The following is a 24,064-nucleotide window of genomic DNA, read 5'->3' on the forward strand; positions in this document are numbered from 1 at the left end:
TTCAGATATATCCACTATAGAAAAATCCATTAATTATACATTTTTGACTCAATTACAATCCAGCCTTATGCCCAATATTAAATATTTATTATATAGTATTTTTGTATACTATCAATTTCACCTTGTTGAATGGATAAGTGAGATGGCCTTTTTTTAATAAGAACTTCATCTAGTAGCAGTATAAAAAAAAAAAGTACATCTCCATGTAAAACATTTGTACAGTTTCTTGAATAGTACATATGACAATGTTTTAGTTACAACATGACACAAGCAACGCCTTTACCAAGAAGTATAATGAAACTACGGTGTCAAACCCACAAAAGGAAGATTGAAAAACATTCATGCTAAACAATTACATCTATGACTATGATTATTTAAATACATATACGATTTTTGATTTGAAGAATACACAAAAGTGTTTGAATTTACACACCAGAAAAATTTTGAAGAAAAATAAAGACTAATTCTCATTTCACCTCTTTGATAGTCTCACCAACCATAGGTTTAGAAGCATTTGTTGGTGGAATGTCTGCATCACCTACCATGCTTGTACTTGATGATGATAATCTGTAATCGATGCCTTTAGTTGCAACCTCATTCATTTGGATACATCTTCAAATTTCCAGTCTGTCAAATATCCTGGCCTTAAAGTTACAGTGCTCACTTAATTATATCTATGATGATTTAAATATGTACACAATTAGGAATTGAATAATACACAAAAAGTTCTTCAATTTACACACTTAGATAAAATTTGAAGAAAAATAGAGAATAATTCTCATTGACCCTCACTAATAATCTCACCAAGCATAGGGTTAGATTCAATTGCTGTTGAATTTTCTACAGCAACCACCATGCTTGTACTTGTCGATGATGAATTGACATAGCTAGTATCAGTTCCTATAGTTGCACCCTCAGTCGATGCATTGGTTATATCATCATATGTCCAATCCGTCAAATATCCTGGCCTTGAAGTTACAGTGCTCACTTCAATATCTCCTAAAAGCATTGCCACCACACGCGACATTGATGGCCGTAAAATTGGGGATGCTTGAGTGCATAGAAGAGATACTCCTATCAGTCGTTTTACCTCATCCTCATTGAATTCTGATAATGTAAAGTCCACAAGATCAACTTCACGGTTGTTTTCATGCAATTGCCAATTCTGAGAAAGATAGATGAGTTGTCAGAGTACTTTTACCATATTGTATGCAAGTGGTGCCAGTGAGTGATTAATTTGTTTCAATGAGTCAACTTTCGATGGGTTCGGAATTATAATACAGAAGTGGTGCAAGTGAATAATCCAATTTTTTTAATGAGTCTAACAACAACAACAGCGGTAACAATCAAGCCTTAATACCAAAATTTTTGAGATTGACTATGAATTCTCAATAGATTAGTTAGGGTCAGCCATATGTATTCTTTTCTATCATGCTATTTTAAATGCTATTTTAAAAGTCATACTCTTTGTTTCAAAAAAATCTAACTGTTCATAATATAGTATAAGAGTACTAGTAATGAGTATTCTAATTATCTGTACAAATGAGACAGGTATTTACAGGGGATCTAGATAAATCCTATTGTTTTCCCTCAACTCATTCACAGGCTTATTTTATGAATCTAAATAACACTCCATTTTAAGCATTTATTTTAAATGTTTTGTGACAAATCAAGATTGACATACAATTCAATATCAAAGAATATGTAAACTTAAAAACCAGGAGCATAAAAAATTGTGTATAAAGAAGAAAAACCAAAAACTAAAAATAAACTTATGTGTTATCTTGAATTTCATTAAATAACTCGGAAAGAGACCATTACATAATGTTTGGTCACAAAAAAAAAAGAAAAAAAAAAGAAAAAGAAAAAAATACGCTCTTACTAGGGTAGATTTGGGTATTGAGCTATGAAGTACGGGTGCGTTTCAGGACTCGGGTGCGGGTGTGGGACTTGGGAATTTTTGAAAATGGTGGGTGCGGGTGCGGCGGGACTCAGCAATTAAAAAATTATTAAAAATATTTTTATTTATATATTTTATATATTGCTAAGCATGCTTTTTTATATAATAATAATAATAGAAAACTCATATAATAATAATAATAATAATAATAATGTACAAAATAAAGCCTCTCTAACCAAAGGCTTAGTGGCTCAGTGGCTCACGTACCAAAGGCTTAGTGGTTCAGTGGCCCAATGTAAAAAGAAAAAGAAAAAGATGGAGATGTGGCTCACGTGAGAGGCACAAAAAACAAAATAAAGCCTCTTTGACCAAACACATTTAACAATCCTTTTCAAAAAAAAAAAAAAAAAACAAACAAAACAAAACTTATTAAAAAAAAAAAAAAAACAAAACGACAACCTGGGCTAGCGAAAAAAAAGCGAGAAGAAGACAAAGAAGCAAAGAAGAAGAGGAAAGGGGTTAAGGCCGTTGAAGATGGCGATAGCGGTGTATCAAATCCGCTGGTATTTTCAGTTTTAAGTTTTTTTTTTTTTTCCTTACCAACTGATTTCCTTATTCCAACCGAAACACATCGATATTCGGTCGATACGATCCAATTCGGCCTGAATGGGCGCGAATCGGCCTGGTTCAACGAGAATCGGTGCGCATCAGAGCTGAATCAGTGCGAGTCGGTGTGAATCCGAAAATGGAATAAAAAAATGGACGCAATTCGACATGTAGGGAGCGGCATCCCTCGCGCGTCGTTGCGTCGGAAGTTGATGCGGCAGCCATTTTGCCGCGTCCGTGCATCCTAGGTATTGAGACATGTTGCAAAGTGGACTCATTTTCAAATATTCTAAATAAGAAAATAAAATTATTCTGCTTCGTTTGGAAATCCAAACTTTCCTCTTAATGTGATCCAAGTTTTATCTATTTATTTATTTTTGATAAGTTATGATCCAAGTTCTAATGGTACTTCAACTTTTGGCAGAAAAAAAAAAAAAATTATATATATATATATATAGAGAGAGAGAGAGAGAGAGAGAGAGAGAGAGAGTTGTGGATGGATCATGGTTGTCATGCAAATACATATCCAGATGAAGATAAATACTACAAAAACTTTTTGAGGGACAATTATTGTTCATACCCATTCAAGAAGATGCTTCTTTTCTTCTTCCAAGCTTGAGTCAGAATTTGGCCTTCCACTAACAATCTCTAGAGCCACAATACCAAAGGCAAACACATCAGCCTTCTCTGTAAGGTACCCACGCATGGCATACTCCGGTGCAAGATACCCACTATATCAGTAATAATCACATGAACAAATAGTACTAACATAAATATATCAGTAACATGAAATATATGATTATGTAATTCAAAAAGACAAGGTGACAGCTATGCCCTAAAATCTTACATGGTCCCTGCCACACGGGTGCTTATGTGGCTTTTTTTATCATCATAAAGTTTGGCCAAGCCAAAGTCTGATATTTTGGGGATAAGATCAGAATCAAGCAGAATATTACTGGCCTTCACATCTCTGTGCACTATTCGAAGCCGTGACTCCTCATGAAGATAAGCTAAACCTCTTGCTACACCCAAGCATATATCAAAGCGTGTTGACCAATCGAGATTCAAAGTTCTGTTTCCTGTCTCATGCAAGTATGTAAATTTTAATTTAGATAGTATGCACACCCACAGATAGAGCAACAGCAAAGATGTGTTCACATACCAAATAATGCTAGATCAAGACTTTTATTCTCTAGATACTCATACACAAGGAGTTTTTTATCTCCCTCAATGCAACATCCATACAACTTCACAAGGTTGCGGTGCTGCACTTCAGATATAGTAGCAATCTCATTTATGAATTGGTTCTCTCCTTGGTGTGATGTTACGGACAGTTGCTTCACGGCAATTCCTCTCCCGTCTTTAAGTGTTCCCTATTACAAAGTACCAAACAAAATGTTTCTTAAAAATAATTAATGATCTACATATGGATTTAATCCATCAAAGCAAATAGAAAAAGGAGAGTTTGGCAAACTGGGATGGATGGCTTAATAGATGTAATTTACGCTTATCTGATTGATGGCTCAAGTAATGCAATGTAAAACAAAAACCACACAATAACAATTTATATATAAAATATATATGGAAAAACTCAAAACACGGTAGCTGCTGAATGGGTTATCTTCACCATAAAATTAAAAATGATGTGCAGTTTAATCATTTTCAATTTCATGCCTCATACTATTCATAGGAAAAGAATCAGCAGGGATGACAAGATTGCCCAATACAAATGTTCTACAACACACTAGATTGCTTTAATTTGGCCCAAAACTTGGAATTTTAAAATCTAATATTTACTTTCTAGAGTGTTTATCCCTCCAATGATACAAGCAATACATCTAGCAAGCTGTAAACTACCGAAAAGATCATCCTATGGATCCCATTTCTTAGATCAGGTAACCAACCACACAAATGTACGTCTAGAAAAGAAAAATGAAATTGTTATTTGATGCTCCTAACAAATAATTAGTAAAAAAACGAAAATCTTGTTTGCTAATGACTTCAATTTTTTTTTTTTTTGGCTAAATTATATTTTAAACCATATACTTTGGGTTGATTGCACTTAGACCCTAAATTTTGAAAAGTTTCAATTAAAACCTTAATAGTTTGGATTGATTCCTATAACAGAGTTATAGGAAATATGAACAGAAGGGGTTAATTGAAACTTTTGAGAAACCACACAGATTTAAATATAACTTTTTGAAGTTTAGGGTTTATTTGAAATTAATCATAAACTATAAGGTTTTAAATGTATTTTTCCCCCTTTTATCAATTCATCAGCCTCTATAAGTAGTTTGCTGTAAATGAGTGACTTTCAAAAACAGATTCACTTCTTGCAATTGAGATCCTCTTTTCAACATAAGATGCTTTCTTTTATAAGTATACCAAGTATAAAGAACAAGTTACACTGAAGATTTAAGAATCCTACAAATCCACAGTAGTCGTAAAAGAAGGCACAAAAACCATAATTTTGAATGAGTAATCGGGCCAAAAAGGGGAAAAAAAGTGTTAAATATATTATGTTATGTCAACTTAGACAAGTTTAAATTTGGGAAAATGGCCTGAATTAGAAAACAACTAGAAAAATAGGTTGTTCATTTGATTAAGAATATATTTTGAATAACTTGCAACTCTTACTAAAGTTGAAAGAAAACAATAACAGAAGATCCATGTGCATTAGAACTACTACAAAAATAGAAATGGTTTCAGGCTATGGGGTCATGAATCTTCATTTATTTTTGGATCAACATACTTGTACAATATTGCAATTGCCAACTTCTTGCCAGTCACAAGAACAAGATATCATGTTAAGGAGTGCCATGCAAATTCACAACAAAAAGAAAAAAGAATATAAAGGTAAAAACCAAAAAGATAAAGGGTGATGTTTCAATATGTGCTTTGTTAATTGTTATTTCTTAAAAATAGCAATACATGTATAGCAGCTCTGAACTTATATCAGATAGTCAAATTTAAGGCAATGGCTTGGGTACAGCCACTAAAGTTCTTGATTGGAATAAGGGATTACCTTATAAACTGGTCCAAATCCTCCCTCTCCAAGCTTATTATCTGGGTTAAAATCTTCTGTAGCAGTCCTTAGTTCAGTATAATTGAAAGTGAATGTTTTAGCATCTATTTCATGGAGCTCTGCAATTTCAACATAAACACAGGCTATAACACTGAATCTATTATCTAGTAATTGATATGGTTGAGTGGTTTAAAACAGAAAATGCAGAAAACTTTTGCATGCTAAATTGAGTAACTACCCTTTTCCTAAGCATCAACCATCAATGTGTTTTAGAACAGAAAGTTGTTGGACTGATGCTGGAGATTTGGTTGCAAGCTTAATTGTGGAAATTTGCTTATAACCTGGGGCTTCATTGGCCACATAACTTATGTTTCTCCCTGGTCATTTATGTCTGTGTGTGCATGTGTATTATTCCAAGACACGTATAGAAGAGATTTTGGTAAAAATGCCAATGTATACATGAAATGATACACTGCTCAACCTAATATGCAGTATGTAGAGGCCACCTCACTAATAGTGACTAATATAGCAACAAACAAAGGAAAGAGCTCCATTTTGCTAACAAGCAGAGAAAATTGAATCAAGTTTGACAACTATCATGTATGTGCAACATGATTTTTGGCTTACCTTCATCATCATTGGTTGAAGGTTTTCTTCTTCGAACAATACAAAAAACCACGAAAACAGATATAAAGCTCAAAACCCCAACAACGAGACCCACTATCAAACCAGTCCTATTCTTGTTGCTGCTTGGAGGTCTGTTACTAACAGTGGGTGTAAATTCTATACCAAAATAAGATAGTCAATAACAGGGTTACTAACATGTGAGGAAACTAGTACCTAATCTTCTGATTTGAAACTACAGTTTTTGCACTTTATTACCTGGGCTAGCACTGATGGCTGAAATAGAAGGTCCGTAAGTGCCTTGATTAGGTATACAGCAAGTCCCTTTTCCAGCCCAAAAGAGATGGATTTCAAGGTAGTTTTCTGATACCTGAACCTTATTATACTGCATCTGAACTGCTCGGTAAGAGGCACTACTGGCATTCTTTCGTATATCAAAATCCTTTACTACAAGATTGCCCTGGAGTAAAAATATTCAAAGGTTCACAAAAAAACAAGAATGAGGATAAGAGGAAGGAGGTAATTTATGGGAAAATTGGAGAGGGACTACATCAGAGGTTTCATTCAAAATCCTTATCATGATTATAGAGATATTTTGGATATCAAAGCTATATTCGGTTTTGGAATTAATTGCAAAAGTAGTGAAGAAATTACATAGGTAGCGGTTTTACCATAGTCAACTGCAATTATGAAAAAATAAGAGCTAATTAGATGGTTAAAGAAAATTTGTGGTGGGTCCAAAATAGATAACCTCTAGTGGTCAATTTAGAATTACTTTGATAATTTCAATTGTAGGGAAATGATTAGTGCACACAAAATTATGTGTAAACTTTTTTAAAACTAAAATTGTGAAGTCACGATTTCAGTTTTAAAAAACTTTACACAACTTTGCCTGTAATAGGACCACCGGACCTCCTGGCCTAAGTGGTACCCGGATCACTTGGTGACCGTCAGCTTAGGGGTTCTAGCCCCTACATAAACAATTACACATCAAAAAAAAAAAAAAAAAAAAAAAAAAAACCCTTTGTCTGTAATAGGTAGATATGCAGTTCATAATAGACATTTCCCTTCAATCATATATATGCCTCATATTCAAGTTAATTTATGCATTGATGAATAAGACAGTCAATATATTTGCTGCATACACTTTTTTTTTTTTTCCATGTGATTGTATACTAGGGTGAAAAAACTTTTTAGGCAAAGCAAACTTCATTTTAAAATAAAACATTGTAATTCTAAAACAATTTGATATTATGATGCAGACCTGGATATAAATATCAAATACACGTCTCCCAAGACTTCGCCAAGTGTTAGTGTTATCAAAAGCTATTTCTGCAAATTGGAGGCTCACAGTGTAGTTTCCATTCTCAAGCCCTAAGCCATAGTATCTTAATGATGAAGCAGAGAGTCGAGCTGTTTGGAATAGCTCTGAGTCTAAAGTATTTGTAAATTGAGATGACGAAGAACTTGTATACTGAGGATTATTGGTCCCTCTAAAATATCCAACATTGCTAACTGCCCACCTGTGTGTGTTAATCACATAATATGTAGCTGGACCAAGTGCCTCATTATCCCTCTCATACACAATCCCTTTAGAAGAGGTAATCTGAGGACCACCACACTTAATTGCAAAGTCATAATCTGAAATCCAACATAAAAGAAGCAGTCATTGATGTGTAATCTCAAAAAAGATCATGGAAAAATTCTAGCTACTTGATCCAATCCATAACCAGCTTAAGAATAACACACACACACCAAAAAAATGCAATATCCATATCTAGATATTTATGACCTAATATCTTTTGTGTGTGTGTGTATATATATATATATATATATATATGAAGAATAACACACACCCATCCTCTCGTATCTCTACAACTCCAGAAATCCAAGAAACCCTAAAAGAAATAAAGTGATTTTGTAGAGCTACTTGTGTTCAATCTTAGAGAGAGAAAACCTACACACATAGAGTGAAACGATAGCATTTCTCTTCTCTTTCCCTCTTACCATGCCAATACCTTGAGAGGATTTTTATCATCACCATCTACACCTTATCTGAGTGTTAGAGAGAAGATTGGTATTGGGAATTTTTAGAAAGCCTAAGTTTAAATCCAAGTTCCACTTGTTGAATAGCGGTTGGTTGCTCAACTAGCAAGACCCCATAGAAGAAAGGACTCGGTAAAGTCAGATGCAAGCAAGAGCTTGGAGGGTCTATAGTCAATCTTGTATTGCATCTATTCTCTACAAGTTGAATGTGCGACTAAGTGCTAATGACAAAAGATTGACATAATCAGACCCAAGCTTTAAATACTCTTCTAAAGATCACCAGTAAAGGGTTCTTGGTAGATGTTGACCTTGCAATTTTTTTCTGAAGTACATTACGCTGCCATTATCAATTACTGAATACCGAATTGGCACTGGAATATAGTTATGATCCATTTCCAATTTAGTCCTTTAAAAAGATAGATCCAATTTTCCTGTCTACTAAAAATTTGGAATGCATCCTGGTTGTACTGCATCCATATCAATATTTTGTAAACATTTGAAGTTTGATCAATCTGAATTCTTCTTAGAAACACCAATCCTAGAGTATAATCTTCTTATTGTTCGGCCTTAGTACCTGCTAATGCTTTTCAATCTTACAATTATGTTAATTGTACTTACATAATCCAGTGCCTCTATTGCAAGGAAAATCCCGTTGAAGACAGTTCAATCCTGAAGGCAAAACACTAAAAGTAGAACAGAAATACACTTAGACAAGGAATATAGTGATTATTGGTGCACATGAAACACTAGTTATTAAGTATATATATATATATATATATATATATATCTGATTGATACAAATATTCTTATTAGGATAAGTTGTCACTCATGTAATGAGAAATGATCTCTTGGTGATATGCAAATAAAACAACAGAGACTAAAACAGGAAATAGAGAAGTGGGATAACCCCTTAATAAAGTATTTATAAAGACTAGAAGCTAGGTTAGCCCTATATGGGCTTAAAACATAACTGGGCCTCTTGGGCCATTACATAAACATAAACCCAATACCTTTAACAACACACAATGGAAATAAATTGGGGGTTATCTCTTGAAGGATTGTTTGGGTGTTATAACTACTAAGAGTTTAGGTATTCATAAGGAAGATCTTGTTGTTGTATTGATTTCTCTAGGACCCATGTTTCTTGGTGCTTGCTTGGACTATTTCTAGTTGTTTCTATTACTTGGGCTATTATCATATAATTTAATTCACACATAGAAACAGGAATATATTCCCAACACATTTTTTCTCATTGTTCTATATGAGGAAAACACTGTAAGATGATATAACCAGGCTTGACCCAGTCTACTTAATAAAATTAATTCTTCAATTTGCATATCTTGGTAACTGATGACTCCCAGGTTGTTGGAGTTGGAAACTATAGTAGTCATGCTCAGGATCTCCATGTGTGAAGCTTAGAGAATATTTTCTACTTCTCACTTTTTCTATTCAATTTCCATCAATTTTTAAAACAGTAGCCCTACCTATCCCAAAACCCAACAACAAATCCCAAATTAATTTGGTATCAAAGGATTTGTCCTGAATCAGACGTCCATTGGTCCACTTCTTTTAATGGACATGTTTAAGTAATTTACATGCTGGACAGCAGCTACTTGATTTTCCATCTATAATTTACTGCTAATAAAACATTATAATTCTCAGGAGTAGTGAGTTAATGATAATTCATACTCCGCATAAAACAAAAGTTCCAAAATATTTGAAAGGACAAGTTAACATGTTAAAAGCAATATGGCTATCAGCTTCTAATAGCTTCACCACCATAATTGACGAGACTAATAACATTTTAAACTAGATTAGAACCAACAATTTGTTTCATTATGGTAAAACTTCAAACGTTAAAATAAGAAAATATAGCATGGAGAAATTTACCTGCTGTTTGAACTTTCTATAGTGAAATTGTTGGCAATTAAATTACTGCACATTATACAGCATAAGATCAGAATGTCAGTTTTTATTCCAGTGTAGCAGGTTATAGAATATTAGAAAAAGTAAATATAATATAAAATTTTTTCAAATACAATAGTATACATACACTTGTAACTTTTGTTCGCTGACCCAAGAAGGAAAGCTTCCCTCTAAATTATTGTAAGACAAATCACTGCACGCATAACATAACAAGGATGTTAGATACATAATCACTTCAACTGGTGAACAATCCCCTCCCCCCTCCTCCTCCTCCCCCTCCCCCCAAATAAAAGAAAAAGAAAAAAAGAAAGAAAATACTTCATCATTTTAGAGTAATCACTAAAATATTACATGAGATCAAATCTTTGTTTAATCTAAGTGTGTTATAACCTTCCAATGTAAAAGCATCTTCTCCATAAGATTGTTATAGCTCACTTTATATAAATGTTCACTTAGCTCATACAAGATTTTGGGATGTGAAACTCAAGGTTTTCTACCAAAAAACCACCCTAAAATAGCTTAGTGTTAATAAGAGATAGGAGTCATACTACCCCTTAACATTAGATTGAATATAACTTCTTGTATATATACATAAGAGATTCATAAAAACCTTATACATGCAATCAACAAATAAGGGACTTTTTCAATTAAAAAACTAATTGTTAGACACCTTCATTTTAAATGTTTCATAATGCGCTTTTATTAAAATAATGTTTTATGTACTTACATGTTGAGAAGAGATGTGGTTTTTCGTGCAGGTAGAGTGCCATTTAACTTATTATTTCCAAGAAACCTGATAATGAAAGCAATAGTATATGGTTCAATACAATAAAGAACAATATTGGGATGTATAAAATGCAAATAAGAAAATGAGGTATATTTTACAAGTAAGAGAGCGAACTCAAATTGAAAAGTGCATCTGGAATCCGTCCTGTTATATTGTTGAAGCTCAAATCCCTAAAAATAGTAAAACAATATTAGTATTATTATTATTATTGATAATAAAGTTATAATAAAGTTATGAGCAAGACTTAGTACAATACTTTAGTGTTGTTCCTTAGGTTCTTCTTTTAAGATTTTGCCATATAGTTTTTTTTTTCATAAATGGAAGTGTATTTTTTAAGTTAAGTTGCCACATAGCAGAATCTTAAGAGGGAAACTTAAAGAACAACACATAAGGTATTGTACATAATTTTTGTCCTAAAGTTATTATCACATGGTTGTGTGATACATAAAACTAGCTATCTACAGGAAGTAATTAACAATTAAAATCCTTATGCAACTAGAGTCAGTAAAATATAAGCTAGATTCACCATCCCAACAAGAAAAAAAAGACGGAGAAAAGATAAGAGAAGCTTAAAAGAAACAGGATGAGTTTGAAATAATATGAAGTGGCCCTTTATTCAATTACAAATAGGGTGAGTTCATTTTGCAAGCCATGATGAGTATTTATAATTTAAGTTTTAGTACAAGACCCATATAAATTTCTTTCTTCATGTAGGAGTTGTCCAACCTATTAAATAGCAGATATGTTCTGGGTTCTATGAACAATAATCAAATTTAACCTAACACATTTCCAAGTCCAATATTGGTATAACTTACAGCTGTGTCATCTGTTGGTATTCTCCTATATTGGATGGAATTGAATCAGAAATTTTATTATTCCTTAGTACTCTGCAACACATGTAACTAAACTGTTATACCATACTCTGGAAGAACAATAAAGAAGGAAATAAAATAGGTATGTTTATCATTAAGAATTTGAAACATAGTTGCTTTGGTGTTTCTTACAAGGTACTTAGAAATTTCATATTCTTTATAAATGCTAGTGAAGAGTTCCCATTAGACAAATCACTTATTCTCCTACAATAATATCACACATGAAATTGTTAGCTTTACAGATCTGCAAAATACAAATAAATAATTAAGAGATGTAGACACTCACAACTCTGTTAGAGAAGTCAAATTGGAAAACGTTGAGGGTATTGGACCTTCAAAAGAGTTTCCTACAAGCTTCCTACAAAAGTATTTTGAAGTAGTTAATCATAAATTGTGCACAATTGCATCTTTTAGGTAGAATGTACAAGTAAACACTAAAATTCTAAATCATAACTCTTACAATGAACAATATTTCACTTTGACTTTGCTATGAAACTTGAGCTTTATCAAGTATGATTTAGAGAGAAACAAATAGGATAAGGCTAGCAATATTATCTTACAAGGTAATAAGTTTTGACCAATTCCCTATGAAGTCGGGTATCCTGCCTGTGAGTTCAGTGTCTGATGCCCACCTGAGACCACATGAAGTATTTCCTCAATCTTATCACAATTAAAAAAAAAAAAAAAAAAATTATCATTATGTATATTTTAGAAAGTTTGCAATTGAGAAAAGTTGTGAGATAGTTCATACACTGTCTGGAGGTTTCTTAAATTAGCAAATGTTGAAGGAATATCACCACTAATTCCAGAACTATCTATGTAGCTGTCAAGGTAGAAATTTAAATGAATCAATTGATATTTAATTTCCTATCATCAACTTACATAAAATTTAGTAGTAATGGTTAATGAATTTAATGACCAAAAGACAGGGCTCAAGCCATCATTAGATTCTAAATCAAGTTGCAAACTTGTCATAAGAACAATTTCAAAATTTCAAATGGTAAGTATCTACAAATTAAATATCACATTCAATTTGATTGCTGGCGATAAATCTCTGCAATAGCTGTATCATTTCCACCAATTCATTAATGCTAATACTAATGTACTCTACCATATAAGATATATTTTAAAAATTATGATTCACATTTTTTTTTAAATGTCTTGGGATAGCATATACAGTCTTGCATATGCAAAACCTTGCAATTGGCATATAATAATTGTTGTGACAAAGTTCTTATGAGCTTTAGCCACATTCATGATATTACTAGAACCATTCCAAAGTCTGCCTCACCCAGCTATGAAATATAATCAAATAGATTTTCTGAACTAAAATTGAAAATGGAAAGTTATATTGTACTAAAACTTACAGCTGTTCTAATTTCACTAAATTCCCAAGCTCAGACGGGAGAGAACCAGTGAAGTTATTTCCCAGAAAAGACCTATAAAATTAACAAGTAAAAAAAAAAAAAAAATTATAAAACAAGGATTTGATTCTCTTAGTGCAGATCATCATGATCAAGTATGTGAAAGGCATAATTCCAGCCTAAAAAAAAGTTTAAGCGAAATGCAGAAAGTAACAGAATTGATGTACTGTAGACTTGCATCTGGGAGACAAGTGAATTCATATTATTGTGAAACCCTTCTTCAAATATTTTAATGGGAAGTTATATATGCATCCTATGGACCTTGAACCATCTGTGTTTAAAAAAAATAAAAAAAAAAATAAAAAAACCACACACACAACCACCACCACCACCAAGATGCCACATGACTTACAAATTTTGAATGAGGGTAACTTACAATGATAATAAATTTGTAAGATTTCCAAGTTCCTTTGGAATTGTCCCTGATAGTGCATTGGCAGCAAAACTCCTAATTTATTAAACATTAGGGAAAAAAAAGAGAGAGAATGGTTAACTAACAGCAGATGTAATATGTCCTATCCTATGAGTTTAAAATCAAAATTCAGATAGGCTTACAGGTATTGCATGCGAGTTAGATTGGCAATGGATGCAGACAGGTTACCTGTCAAGTAATTTTGGGCCAAATTCCTGAAAGAAATTTGGAAACTTAGCACATTTAACAGAAAATAATGAAAATGAACCATCTTGTAAAACTAGTGCACCACATCATCTAATGTAGATTTCAATTGGTTGACAAAATGCACTACAGTTTCAAGGTCTAAGTTCAATTCTAACTTACATGAAAAATAATTAATCAATATTCATGCAATATATAAGAAAGCAAACATATAGAAAGAAGAAATCTTACAGATTGGAGAGGAAAGTTAAAGTCCACAGTTCATCTGGGATTACACCAACAACATTCAAGGCATAAACCCTCCTGTACAGAAAAAAAAAATATCAAACATGAAAATAAATATTCATATATTGAAGATGCGCAAGATATTTTGCAGTGTAGAATCTGTACTTTTACATAAGACTGATAGATGCCTGTGACTTAAATTGGCACATGAGAATACATTCTATCAAAATTTTAAAATGAAAATTTACTTTGTTTTCTTATGCTCAATTTGATGGTCTATTGTGAGTATGATATTACATGCTCAAAACATTTTAATTAAAGAAGAGCACATAGGAGCACCATAAGGGCAACCCTATGCCCCATGGCAACTTTGTTCTTTTTCTAGGACCACAATCTTTACCACACTATTTTTTGCAACTATCTTATATGACAGACTGTGACCAGCTAGACCCATCACTTTTTTTCCACCACTCACAATTTGTCATGTCAGAGTTGTAGTAAAGTTGTAGTACAAAAGGTTGTGATCCTAAATTTTCTTGGCAACATAAAAATGAATCATTTGAGTGATTGCCTGTTTGGAGAAAGTGATTTGGCCAAAATACACTGATGATCCCTAAAGTTTAGGGAGTGCTTAAAAGAATGAGCATTACATAACGGGACAATGATGTGGCTTTTTTAAAGTGATGTGGCGATGTTTTTGTCATCTTTTGGAGGTAATGTAACAAAAATAGTGCTGGAATGCTTGAACAAAGGTACACCTCTGAATCAAATCAATCACACCCATTTGGTCCTTATCCCCAAAACAAAAGCTCCCAAAAATAGGACCGAATATCACCGGATCAGCTTATGCAATGTTTTGTAGAAGTTTTTGTCAAAGACAATGGCCAATGTTAGATGTTAGATTGTAATTCATCAATGTAGTCTTACTGTAAATGTTCAATGTAATGATACTAGTGTAAAGTTTGTACATAAAGATAAACTACATGTTGTTTTATGTATTAGTTAGTTAGGTTGCATATTGTTTTACTGTATAGAAGAGTTAGTTAGGAGTAGTTGATAGATGGCACTTTTTCATTGGTTAGTTTGTTAGTTGGTTATAGCTTTCCCCTCCAATCTGTTTCCTATATAAGAAACGAAGTTTGTTTATTTTGATCAATGAGAATTCAATGCATACTCAAATATCTCTCTCTTCTTCATCTCTGATCTAATCATTCCATTGATGAAGCTTGTTACATGTGTGAATTCTAACATGGTATCAGAGCAAAACTAAATTTCAAAGTCTTCAATTTCGATATTCTCTGAAATTCTTAGTTCAGTTCCTCTTGTTTTCTTTTCCGTTTCTAGTGCTCTTCTTCCAATCAAGTTGCTCATCTTTTACTTGATTCGTGCACTAGAATCTTTGCTCTAGATCTTGATTTCTTTGCGGTGATTGGCAAATTGGATTCTTGATTTAGGGTTTATCTTATTGATTGTGATATTTGCAATTGGATTGTTTTGATAATTGCAATTGGATTTTTGTCCATTCAAATCCCTTGATCAACAAAGTTTGTGACTTGATTCTTTGTGTCTGAGGATCTTGATTTGTTGATTGCCCAATTCTAGTTCAAAAGTGACAGTTCTTGGAGGTTTGTGTGATTCTAGATTGTAATCTTTGACGTTCTTGATTGTACATCTGAGTTTGAGGATATGACAAATAGTACTTCAAGTACTTCTGTTCCAACTATTTAGCCTTGGGAGAATTCTTCTAGTCCTTACTACTTGTCTAGAAGTGATTATCCTGGGGTTTCCCTTGTTATTCAACATTTAACTGAAGAAAATTACAGCACTTGGAGTAGAGCTATTTTTATTGCCTTGGATGCAAAAACCAAGTTGGGTTTTATTGATGGCTCCATACCAAAGCCTCATTCTGTTGACCACCCTTGTTACATAGCCTAGTGTAAATGCAATAGTACTGTTTTGGCCTGGTTGTTCAACTTAATTTCTAAAGATTTACAGCCTAGTGTGGTGTATTTCAAGACAACAAGAGACGTATGGCTTGATCTGCAACATAGGTTTTCTCAAGGTAATGGTCCTCGGATTTTTGAGTTGAGAGTTTTCTTTGAGTCAAGAGGATCTAACCATCAATGCTTATTATACAAAGTTTAAAGGATTGTGGGATGAGCTATCAGAATACGGGACCTGTTCTTGTGGTCATCAAGCTGAAGAATGTGTGATGTCTTTCTTGATGAGTCTTAATGACACTTACATAGCTGTGAGAGGGCAGATCTTGCTAATGGATCCTATTCCTTCTCTAAGCAAGGTATTTTCTCTCTTGGTTCAAGATGAGAAACAAAGGAAAGTAGGAAAGAATCCCACCACTGAAGCTTCTGCCTTAGCAGTCAAGAACAATGGAATAAGGGTAAGTCTGGTAGACCTCAGTGCACTCATTGTGGAGCTTTGGCCATGTTGTTGATAAATGTTACAAATTACAAGGCTATCCACCTGGCTACAAGTTTAAGAACAAGGGGCAGCAAGGTGGACATTTTACTTTTACCAGTACTGTTGTTACCACTAAATGCAGCAATGAAGAAAGTTTCAATCTCACTAAATTAGAATATCAACAACAACTTGGCTTGATCAACTCGCAGAACCATTTTGGTACACAAGCTTCACAAGAATCCACTTCTAGTGTTCATCAAGTAGCCACCATTATCACTCAACCTCCTTCACAGCCTTCTTTGAATTTTCAAGGGCATGAGATGTTAGGTATCAATTCTTCCATTCCTCTTTTATCTCACCTTCCAAGATTGGTTTCTCCTTCTTTGGACTATTTAGTTTTTTCTTCTCAAGTTGATACTACTCATCTTTGTTCCACTAATTGGATTCTTGATAGTGGAGCAATAGATCACATGATTCATTCACTTTAATTCTTTACTTCAATCACTTCTATTGTCCATTTTTCTGTTAAGCTTCCTAATGGGGACATGGCTAAGGTCACTCATATAGGGACTATCAAGTTAACTCTTACATTGACATTAGAAAATGTGCTTTGCATTCCATCTTTCTCCTTTAATCTTGTGTCTATTAGCAAACTAACACAATCTCCTTCTTGTTGCTGTATATTTCTTTCTCATTACGGTTTTATCCAGGAGGATGATTGGGTTGGGTAGAAAGCAGGGAGGCCTTTATACATTAGAGCTTGCAGACATTGTTCTTCCTAAGTCTGTTTTTGATATGTAGTCCAAGCTTTCTTCTTTCAGCTTTGTAAATTCAATAAACTCTTGTAATTCTGCTTTTGTAATTGATAGTACTAGCCTTTGACATAGCAAGTTAGGGTATCCTTCTTTTCAAAGATTGGCCAATTTACAATCTCTTGTACTTGATGTTATCAATTGCGGCAATAATAAGTCTTTTGATTGTCCTATTTGTCCAATTGCTAAGCAAAAATGTTACCATTTCAGTCTTCTATTCATGTTTCTAATTCTTGTTTTGATTTGATACATGTTGACATTTGGGGACCTTATTCCACTCCTTCATTGAATGGTTCTATTGTGGATGAATTTAGTAGATGCACTTAGACTTTTCTCATGTCACATAAGTCTAATGTTTCCCATTTAATTTAGTCCTTTTACAATTTGGTAGTTAATCAATTTAACAAAACTATCAAGGTTATTAGGTCTGATATTGGTCCAGAATTTGCCTTACATTCTTTCTATGCTTCTAAAGGAATCATACACCAATTATCTTGTGTTGAAACACCTCAACAGAACTCTATTGTTGAGAGAAAGCACCAACATCTTCTGAGTGTAGCTAGAGCTTTGAGGCTTCATGCTTGTTTGCCATTAAAATTTTAGGGAGATTGTAGCCTTACTGCCACTTACCTTATTTATATGATACCTAGTCCTTTATTACAAGACATTACTCCCTATGAAAAGTTGTTAGGACATCCACCCACTTATTCTCACCTTAGAGTGTTTGGCTATCTTTGTTATGCATCTACCTTAGCTAGAGATAGAACTAAGTTTGACCCTAGAGCAAAGTCCTGCATTTTTCTTGGTTATCCACAAGGTCTTAAAGGATATAAATTGTATGATCTAAGAACCTAGTCTTGTTTCTTGTCTAGAGATGTTGTTTTTAAGAAGTTTATTTTCCCTTTCAAATCTTGGATTTCCAAGTATGTCAATGCTCCTTCTTCTTCTTTTCATTGTATTTTTCCTCCTCGACCTTCTATTCTTGATCATTCCTCTAAAATCCCTAATGCTTCTACTGAGTTTTCCCCTCCAATTTCATTTTCTGATATGGCTGTGCCACCTGATGACTTCCCTGATTTGGTTCATCCTACTGATGTTTCAAATCAAGTTGATTCCCTTTATGGTTCATCCTACTGATGTTTCAAATCAAGCTGATTCGATTGGTCTTATTCCTCCTGAACCACAAGTTACTGATGTTGTTCCTATTAGGGAGTCTTCTAGAATTCATAAGCCTCCCACTTATCTAAGAGATTATCATTGTAATGTTGTTGTTGCTCCTATGTTGGCCTCAGCTACTCTCAGTCCATCATATGATTCCTTTGCTTCTAGTTCAGGTAATTTGTATCCCCTTTCATCTACTCTCTCTTACACTAAATTGTCTCCCTCTCAAAGAGATTTCTCCATTGCAATCACTGTTCACAAGGAACATGATACCTATGCTCAGGCTATTTTAGATCCCTAATGAGGGAGAAGATTGAAGATGGAGTGATCAAGACCTTCCATGTGCCTACAAGACATTAGCTAGTTGATTTGTTTACTAAACCTCTCCACCAAAGGCAATTTATGTTTCTTTTATCCAAGATGAACTTGATCAACATTTACAATTCATCTTGAGGGTGAGTGCTAGATATTAGATTGTAATTCATCAATGTAGTCTTATTGTAGATCTATAATGTAAGGATAGTAGTGTAAAGTTTGTACATAAAGATAAACTACAGGTCGTTTTATGTATTAGTTAGTTAGGCTACATATAGTTTTATTGTATAGAAGAGTTAGTTAGGAGTAGTTGACAGATGGCACTTGTTCATTTGTTAGTTTGTTAGTTGGTTGTAGCTTTTCCCTCCAATCTATTTCCTATATAAGAAACAGAGTTTGTTTATTTTGATCAATGAGAATTCAATGCATGTTCAAATATCTCTCTCTTCTTCATCTCTGATATTATTATTCCATTAATGAAGCTTGTTACATGCGTAAATTCTAACAACCAGTAGATTGAAAAATAAAATTCTTCCCCCTGTAATCTTCGAATACCAATCAGCTTTTATACCAGAAAGATGGGTTCAAGTTACACTTGATATAAACTCTCTCTATCTCTTGAAGACTTGGCGGAGCAGCTTTTTCTTTGTGTTCTTGGTTAACCAAAAAAAAAAAATTCTAAGCAAAACCTTTAATTTATTTATTTATTACTATATCCTCCTAGTATTAGTAAATTTTGAATTTGTTAAACAAAATTTCAGTAAAACCATAGTCCAATAAAATTCATTGGTAAATTTTTTAGAGAAAGTATTCATTACTCATAAGTCATATCCATATCTGAGAGGTTGAGAAGCATAGGAAACAAAACATGAGGATATAAAAAGTGAGACACGTACAATTGGGTAATATGGCAAGTAGAGTTAGACAAACACTCGCATTTGATTAAGGGGTTGTAGTTTAGGTTGTCAATGTCAGTTGAGTCGATGGCTGCTCCATTGCATAGTTCCCCACTTATATTCCATTGACCTGATGGTGCTGTGATCCCCCATTTTTGAAATATTGAATTCAAAACTCGCACTGTAATCAAATTCAAAATAAAAAGTCGTTCTGTCAACTTCAGGAAACAAAATCCAGTAATGGCCCTTGCCTCCTAAATTGCTGCTGAATTTTCAGTGGCAGCTTTACATGTAAGTTAGGAAGTTCACTTCTCAAAAAAAAAAAAATATATATATATATATATAGGTATTATTTTTAAGTATAAAATTTAGCTACAAAATTAGTTCTAACCTAAGACTACAATTTTACTTAATATCTTTTTATTAAAGGTGAATTTTGACAAAAGAACCAATGAATTACATCTTTTTCTTATATCCTTTATGCTTGCAAAATTTCTAAAAAATTAAAAATCAATAGCTATGTCATTAATAAATTGTTTAAATTGCAACTTTTTGTAGTTTAAAATTATGCATAAAATATAAGTTCATAGATCATATAGTAAATAATATCCGATTAATACAAAATTTGACATGTGTATTAAGAGTGTAAAGAATATGAAATCTAAAGGTTAGTTTTTCAAAATATGCAGTAATGTTTATTTTATTGAGTAAGGTTATAAATTTAAGCTACAACTAGTTTTGTAGCTAAACTTTGTCCTATTTTTAAACTAACATGTTTTGTCTGCACTAAAAAATATATATTGAATCCTTGGTTTGAGAATCCCAAAATTTTTCGTTCAAAAAATAAAATCCTAAATAACAATAATAAAAATTAGAGAAATTATATAGAAACAACAAAATCTCACAACATTTTCAATCTAATATTATATTATTTTATTTTGCCCTATAAGGGATCGTCACCTCAACTGTTGTGAAAATATTATGACAATTTGTTGTTTCTCTAGCACAACTCTAAAAATCAGAGCCCAAATAATAGCAAAAATATCCCAAACAACAAGATTAGGCATAACAACACCAAACAAATAAAATATTACAAAAATATCATTCAAAAACTAAAAATAACTACCCTTAATCCATTCCATATAAATAATCCCTAATTTCAATATTTTCCCTAAAATATGGCCTTGCATGTAAGTTAGGGTGTTCATATGAACACCTGACAAAGTTGGTTTTAAACTAACATATTTTGTCTACCTTAAAAAAAAAAAAATTAAGCACCCTAACTTGATAATCCCACCAATTTTGGTTCAACAAAAATAATATTGGACACCCAAACATGTACACAACAAAACTGGTGACAATGTAAAATATAGGTCCAACCTTTCAATCAAACCCCTTATGTTATTTTTAAATAAAAATTTTAGTGAGGAAGAACCAAGGAATTTTCGCCTATGTGGTTCAAGGTTTTTGTGGGCAGAGTAATTATTAGGTACTCCCAAAGTATAATGATATAGCATTCCCTCTTTTTGACATTCATGATAGATTCGACCATGAATTTAATTAATGAGATTAATCATCAATGTGAAAGAGGAAGAACCACATCATTGTACTCTGAGAGTACCTAATAATTTTCCTTGTGGGACAAATAAAAAATTGGAGGTGATGGACTTGAAAGAGGAATTGGGAAATTTAGAGAATGTTAAGGATTTACTAGATAGTGAGCTCATCATTGATTATGTGGTCCCACCACTTTTATTGCAACTTGTGAGTGTTTAAATGATCTAGCATGGTTGATGATGCTATTAAAAAAATTAGGATTTGTGAAAAATATTATGATTTGTGAAATTAGTTATATCCATAGACTTGGTGAGTTTGATTATCTTGTTTTTAGCAGACATGTTATGGTGAGAAAAACTATAACATGAGACCTACATTAAGTTAATTGTATTGACTTTTCGATCAAAAACATAATAGTGGGACTTGCAAAAAATAATCTACTATAGCCACACAAAAAAACTCCTTTTGTTGTGTCTCTAAATTTTCTCAATAAATGAGTTTTTTTTTTTTTTTTATTAGCTTATTTTTTTCAGGTTCCACTATTATGTTTTTGGCCCAAAAGTCAATACAATAAACTTAATGCAAGTTCCACGCTATGGTTTTTCTCAAAATGCCAAGTATGAGTCACAACACTCTCTCTTTCATCCCAAAATCACAGCAACACACTCTTTCTCAACCCAAAATCTAAAGAACAATTTTTTTCTCTCAACCCAAAATCACAACAACTACCATGCATGGCTCAATTGAATGATACGTTATTCTTCATCTGTTTATTATTATTATTTTTTTCCATACTGTTATTTGGAGAAGACACCATATAATCTTGCAGTTTTCTCTATGTTTGGTTATATAATTCATTGTATTTCTTGGCAGTATACTACGCATTTCCCTTAAATAATCTTCAAAGTCAAATTAGTTAGTCATGTCCAATATATAAAAGATGTTGAGGTGTGGCTAGAAGCCTAGAAGATGTATTAGGGTTTTTTTTTTTTGGGAGAATAAATGAATAAAACTTAAAAAAAAAAAAAAAAAAAAAAAAAAAAAAAAAAAAAAACTTATACTAAAAACTGGAAAATTATTAGGTACTTCCGAAGTAACCATAAATACATACTCCCCCCTCTCACATAAAATGGTGGGGCCTACCATGAATTTAATTAGTGGGACCCACCATTCCTATGAGAGGAAGGAATACGCATTTATGGTACTCCAAGAAAAACTATATTTTTGTTTAATGTTTCCTATAAAAAATATAATAATAAATGTTGTGCTTGTTTGAGTAACTTGGTATTATTAAGCAGCTTAATATTATTAAAAAAGTAGTTTTGTATTATCGTTTAAGGAGAAATTATTGTGTACTTTCAGAATACCATAAATGCGTACTTCCTTCTCTCACATGAATGGTGGATCCCACTAATTAAATTCATGGTGAGATCCACCATTCATGTGAGAGGAGGGAGTATGCATTTATAGTATTCCGGAAGTACCTAATAATTCTCCTTGTTTTAAGACCTCACTTTGTATACGCAAAATGGAAATTGAAACTAACTATTTTCAGCAGAGACACAGAGACTTCAAATCTCTATGCTCCTATTTACCAAATTATCAACAATATATATATATATACACATACACACAAGGCAGCAGAGCACTGCCACTAATACTATAATCCAATAATCCGTAGGAGAGAGAGAAAAAGAGAGGCACACCTTCAGCAGGGTCTGTACGAGGTTGGGTTTGATTTTGATATTGAGATTGAGATTGAGATTGAGCTACCTCCACCAGCTGGCCGAAGATGCAAGCAGCACAAAAAGCTATAGCTAGAAGTGGTGGTGATCCCACCATGGCGTTAATCTTTTTCTATAGAGATTGATTAATAAAATTGATGAGCAATGAGAATGCAGAAAACCAGAGAAAGAGCAAAAGAGTAAGCTACAAGATGATTCTTGATTTCCTGAGCCACCAGACTTGACTAAATGCATTTCCTAAGAAGTCAGTCAAGCAAAGTAAGTCCGTCCATTTGGCATCCGGTTAGGCAAAATGTTTTTTATTTATTTATTTATTTATTTTTTAACACAAAGTCAAGCAAAGTCCATCCATTTGGCATCCGGTTAGGCAAAATGTTATTTATTTATTTATTTTTTAACACAAAGTCAAGCAAAGTCCATCCATTTGGCATCCGGTTAGGCAAAATGATGAGCAATGAGAATGCACAAAACCAGAGAAAGAGCAAAAGAGTAAGCTGCAAGATGATTCTTGATTTCCTGAGCCACCAGACTTGACTAAATGCATTTCCTAAGAAGTCAGTCAAGCAAAGTAAGTCCGTCCATTTGGCATCCGGTTAGGCAAAATGTTATTTATTTATTTATTTTTTAACACAAAGTCAAGCAAAGTCCATCCATTTGGCATCCGGTTAGGCAAAATGATGAGCAATGAGAATGCAGAAAACCAGAGAAAGAGCGAAAGAGTAAGCTACAAGATGATTCTTGATTTCCTGAGCCACCAGACTTGACTAAATGCATTTCCTAAGAAGTCAGTCAAGCAAAGTAAGTCCGTCCATTTGGCATCCGGTTAGGCAAAATGTTTTTTATTTTATTTTTTTTTTTTAACACAAAGTCAAGCAAAGTCCATCCATTTGGCATCCGGTTAGGCAAAATGTTTTTTGGTTTTTGCCTTTTGTTTTTGTCTCAATTTATTTTCTTTTAAATTTTACTTTAACACAATAAATATATATATATATATATATATATATATGAGTTAAGATCAAGTTACATTATACCACCCAATAACTTGTTATTAAATTCATATTTTAAGAATGCCACCGTTAAATTATATGTTCTATATGTGCTTAACAGGC

The 24,064-nt window shown here is 33.0% G+C and overlaps 1 protein-coding gene across 6 annotated transcripts; it reads right to left on the bottom strand.

The window, feature by feature from the left end:
* Positions 1-370: 370 nt before the first annotated feature.
* LOC115987936 (probable LRR receptor-like serine/threonine-protein kinase At1g56140) lies at positions 371-23,201 on the bottom strand. Of its 6 annotated transcripts, none has more exons than XM_031111542.1 (24): positions 22,917-23,193; positions 19,654-19,834; positions 14,058-14,129; positions 13,766-13,837; positions 13,587-13,658; positions 13,154-13,225; positions 12,538-12,609; positions 12,347-12,418; positions 12,073-12,144; positions 11,919-11,990; positions 11,730-11,801; positions 11,013-11,084; positions 10,855-10,920; positions 10,255-10,320; positions 10,092-10,136; positions 8,820-8,884; positions 7,420-7,796; positions 6,414-6,615; positions 6,159-6,314; positions 5,532-5,650; positions 3,669-3,879; positions 3,354-3,585; positions 3,087-3,237; positions 371-1,165 (listed from the first exon to the last, which is right to left on the bottom strand). In XM_031111542.1, exons 1-24 carry the CDS (start codon positions 23,050-23,052, stop codon positions 779-781), a joined length of 3,114 nt encoding a protein of 1,037 aa, XP_030967402.1. In that variant the 5' UTR covers positions 23,053-23,193; the 3' UTR covers positions 371-778. The 6 variants fall into 6 exon arrangements, 4 of the variants coding, with proteins under 4 accessions (XP_030967402.1, XP_030967405.1, XP_030967403.1 ...); XR_004091263.1 differs by having other exon boundaries at positions 1,134-1,165; positions 3,087-3,218; positions 22,917-23,201; XR_004091264.1 differs by having other exon boundaries at positions 1,145-1,165; positions 3,087-3,154; positions 22,917-23,201.
* Between the last annotated feature and the right edge of the window lie 863 nt (positions 23,202-24,064).

The sequence above is a fragment of the Quercus lobata genome, chromosome 4 (assembly GCF_001633185.2).
Source record: "Quercus lobata isolate SW786 chromosome 4, ValleyOak3.0 Primary Assembly, whole genome shotgun sequence".
NCBI lineage: Eukaryota > Viridiplantae > Streptophyta > Magnoliopsida > Fagales > Fagaceae > Quercus > Quercus lobata.

Excerpts from the sequence above, each read along its gene's own strand:
- LOC115987936 (XM_031111542.1), bottom strand. The coding sequence starts at position 23,052 with ATGGTGGGATCACCACCACTTCTAGCTATAGCTTTTTGTGCTGCTTGC. Across the intron at positions 14,130-19,653 it reads ACTTGCCATATTACCCAATT|GAGGGTTTATGCCTTGAATG; the intron begins GTACGTGTCTCA and ends TTTTCTGTACAG. Across the intron at positions 10,921-11,012 it reads TTGAGTTCGCTCTCTTACTT|GTTTCTTGGAAATAATAAGT; the intron begins GTAAAATATACC and ends TTTCATTATCAG.